This window comes from Cynara cardunculus (assembly GCF_001531365.2).
Source record: "Cynara cardunculus var. scolymus isolate 2C chromosome LG 1, CcrdV1, whole genome shotgun sequence".
Lineage (NCBI taxonomy): Eukaryota > Viridiplantae > Streptophyta > Magnoliopsida > Asterales > Asteraceae > Cynara > Cynara cardunculus.
In genome coordinates, this window is record NC_037528.1 from 24,581,899 (window position 1) to 24,584,505 (window position 2,607).

The 2,607-nt window shown below is 34.1% G+C and overlaps 1 protein-coding gene across 1 annotated transcript; it reads right to left on the reverse strand.

The window, feature by feature from the left end:
* Positions 1 to 109: 109 nt before the first annotated feature.
* Positions 110 to 1,841, reverse strand: LOC112527413 (auxin efflux carrier component 5-like). Its single transcript, XM_025138062.1, has 5 exons — positions 1,097 to 1,841; positions 854 to 939; positions 567 to 724; positions 381 to 457; positions 110 to 287 (listed from the first exon to the last, which is right to left on the reverse strand). The coding sequence occupies exons 1-5, from the start codon at positions 1,768 to 1,770 to the stop codon at positions 215 to 217; spliced, it is 1,068 nt and encodes a 355-aa protein (XP_024993830.1). The 5' UTR covers positions 1,771 to 1,841; the 3' UTR covers positions 110 to 214.
* Between the last annotated feature and the right edge of the window lie 766 nt (positions 1,842 to 2,607).

Here is a 2,607-nt window from a genome sequence, read left to right on the forward strand (position 1 = left end):
TATATATATATATATAGTGTCATTTTTTATTGGTTATTTAAAATACAATATAATTTAATGAGTCTGGTTTATTTTAAGGAATGAATATAAAAATGAGAATTCTCGTATTAATTAATTTGTTAGAAAATGCCTTTTTTTATTCGATATCTGATAATTAAGCATTCCATTCTCCTTCTATTACAACCACCAAGGTCGCTCGCACCCCACAAAGGAATCAGTGTAGAAATTCCAAGACAGCATAGTATCCAACCAAAATTGGGAGAGTGACAATCATGCCGAAGATAACCCTGCAAATACATTCAAACATCAATTCTTTTTAATTAATGGTTATGTACCAAATCCACTTTCATATATAATCTTTAAATAAAACGCTAACTTACGCAGTACTAAGTACGTCTGCATGTAATTCGTATTCTTTTGCGTATATGAATGAGGTGATGGATTGTGGCAAGGCAGCCTGTAAAATTAAAAACATGATAAAAAAACGAGATTGCATGACGTCAGCCATTTTTCCCATGTTTATTGCTAATTAATTGATCAACTGGGGTTGGCGATCGAGTGTCGACCTGAATGATCGCAACACGTAGAACATCCCCATGTAGACCCATGGCAATGCAACTGACTGCCATAGCTGCCGGTCCGGCCAAAAACTTTAGAAGAATGGCAATCACAGTCAGAGTTTTTCCACATGCTATCAATTTATGTTGTTTTGCCATGAACAACCCTGCATGCATCATCAACTTTTTCAATCAATTTCCCAAACCCATGCAGAAAATTAAATTCAGAAAGTAATATAAATAATTAATTAAATAGGTATTAATTAGTTTGCTAGCTTTAATATATAATTAATTACCCATGCTAAACATTGCAGTGCCTGTCCCTGCCTTAGACATGATCAACACTGATCCTTCAATCATGATCGGCATTGGCCAGTTAAACCTGTATATAATAACAACAAGAATTTATGCATGATTTCATTTAAATGAAATGTCAAAAAAGAAATTTTAATCTTAAATATGCAAATATTAGGGTTTAGAATTGAAGATTATTAGTTTTTAGAGAAAAGTATATTATTAATTTGATTATGATTATATACCTGTTTGATAAAGTTGCCCAGATGATGCCGATGACACAAGAATATGAATTAGGGTTCATGGCAAGTTTCAAAGACACAACTTTCATCAATGACATGAACGACGACTTAGCAACCCCGACTTGATGATCATCTAAAGATTTTGGGTTCCCTTCTAAATCTTTTAATTCAACCGTGGCAATATTGACAGAACAATCGGTCTTTGTTGATCTTCTACATTCCAACAGAAACAAGAGAAAAGTGAGCCAAACGATGGCTTGGATCACTGATCCCTGTACAACAAGGTCAACATAATCTTGACCATACATAGCCCTGATCAAAGGCACACCTACAACAAGAGAGTTGGTCAAAGTAGACAATGAGAAACTTGTTATGCACCAACAATAGCTTCCTTTGCTACTAAACCTTGTCCAAAATGCAAGAACGACCACAATAATAACTTTGGAGATGGCATCAGCACCAATGAAGCGATAGTTCATCTTGAAAGGGTCAATATGAGCTGTGAACTCGAAAGTGAAGAGAGGGAGGGTGAAGAAGCATACGAACCGGTTGATGGCGTCACATTGTTCATGCGTAAAGATTTTCCACCATCGAACCGAACCATAACCTAAAAGTAAAGCCACATAGAGTGGAACAGTGGCTGCAACCACCTTGTAGATATCCTCTAACCCTATCATTCGATCAATCTTTGAAAATTAAAGAAACCCTTCAACGAAAAGGACTATCTAATTAAGAAATGTGTCTCTGGTACACTGCAGAGTTCTTTATAAAGGCTTGAAGTATTTATATGCATTCAATATTTAACCAAGGGAACAATAAAAACTATAGAAAAAGTAGTATAAAAGGTGGGTGCCTTCAATCGCATTTTGGGTGTCTTTGATTCTTGAAAAGTGACGTAATTAAGGAATGGTGGGTTTGTGAAAGGTTCGTCCGTCTTCATTTTAGTTTGTCCCCTGCTTTTATTTTCCTAGAACTTATTTGTGTTTATTCCACTTTTATGTTCAAGGGACATTTGTTATATATTAAAGTTAATTAAGGTTGTAACAAGAATAATGGGTGGAATTATATTTATGTTATTCATTTAGTTAATATTAGATGATGACTAAATTTACGACTTTAATTTATGATAGTAAAGCCTCAATCAATTGCTAAAAGGGTATGAAAAGTGATTTCATCAACTGCTAAAGTTAGAGTTCGATAATAATGTACTCACAGTCACAGATGACGAAGTAGGGGGACTGGGTGAAAACCTTAGACAGTGAAAAAAATTTGGTTAATTAAAATTTTAATTTAAATTCCCATGAATCCCCCTAAGCCTGAATCACACTCAACTTTGTTCTACTTAAGAAATTGTTGGTCGGTGCTAATCCCAACAAATAAAGGGATACAATCATGTAAATAGGAAAAACAAGTTAATTAAGAAGAACAAGAAAAACTATATATATCTAAGTTGTTATTTGAGAAACTAAGAAAATGTTTGGCGGTTGTTAAATGTTTTGGTATAGAATGATTAA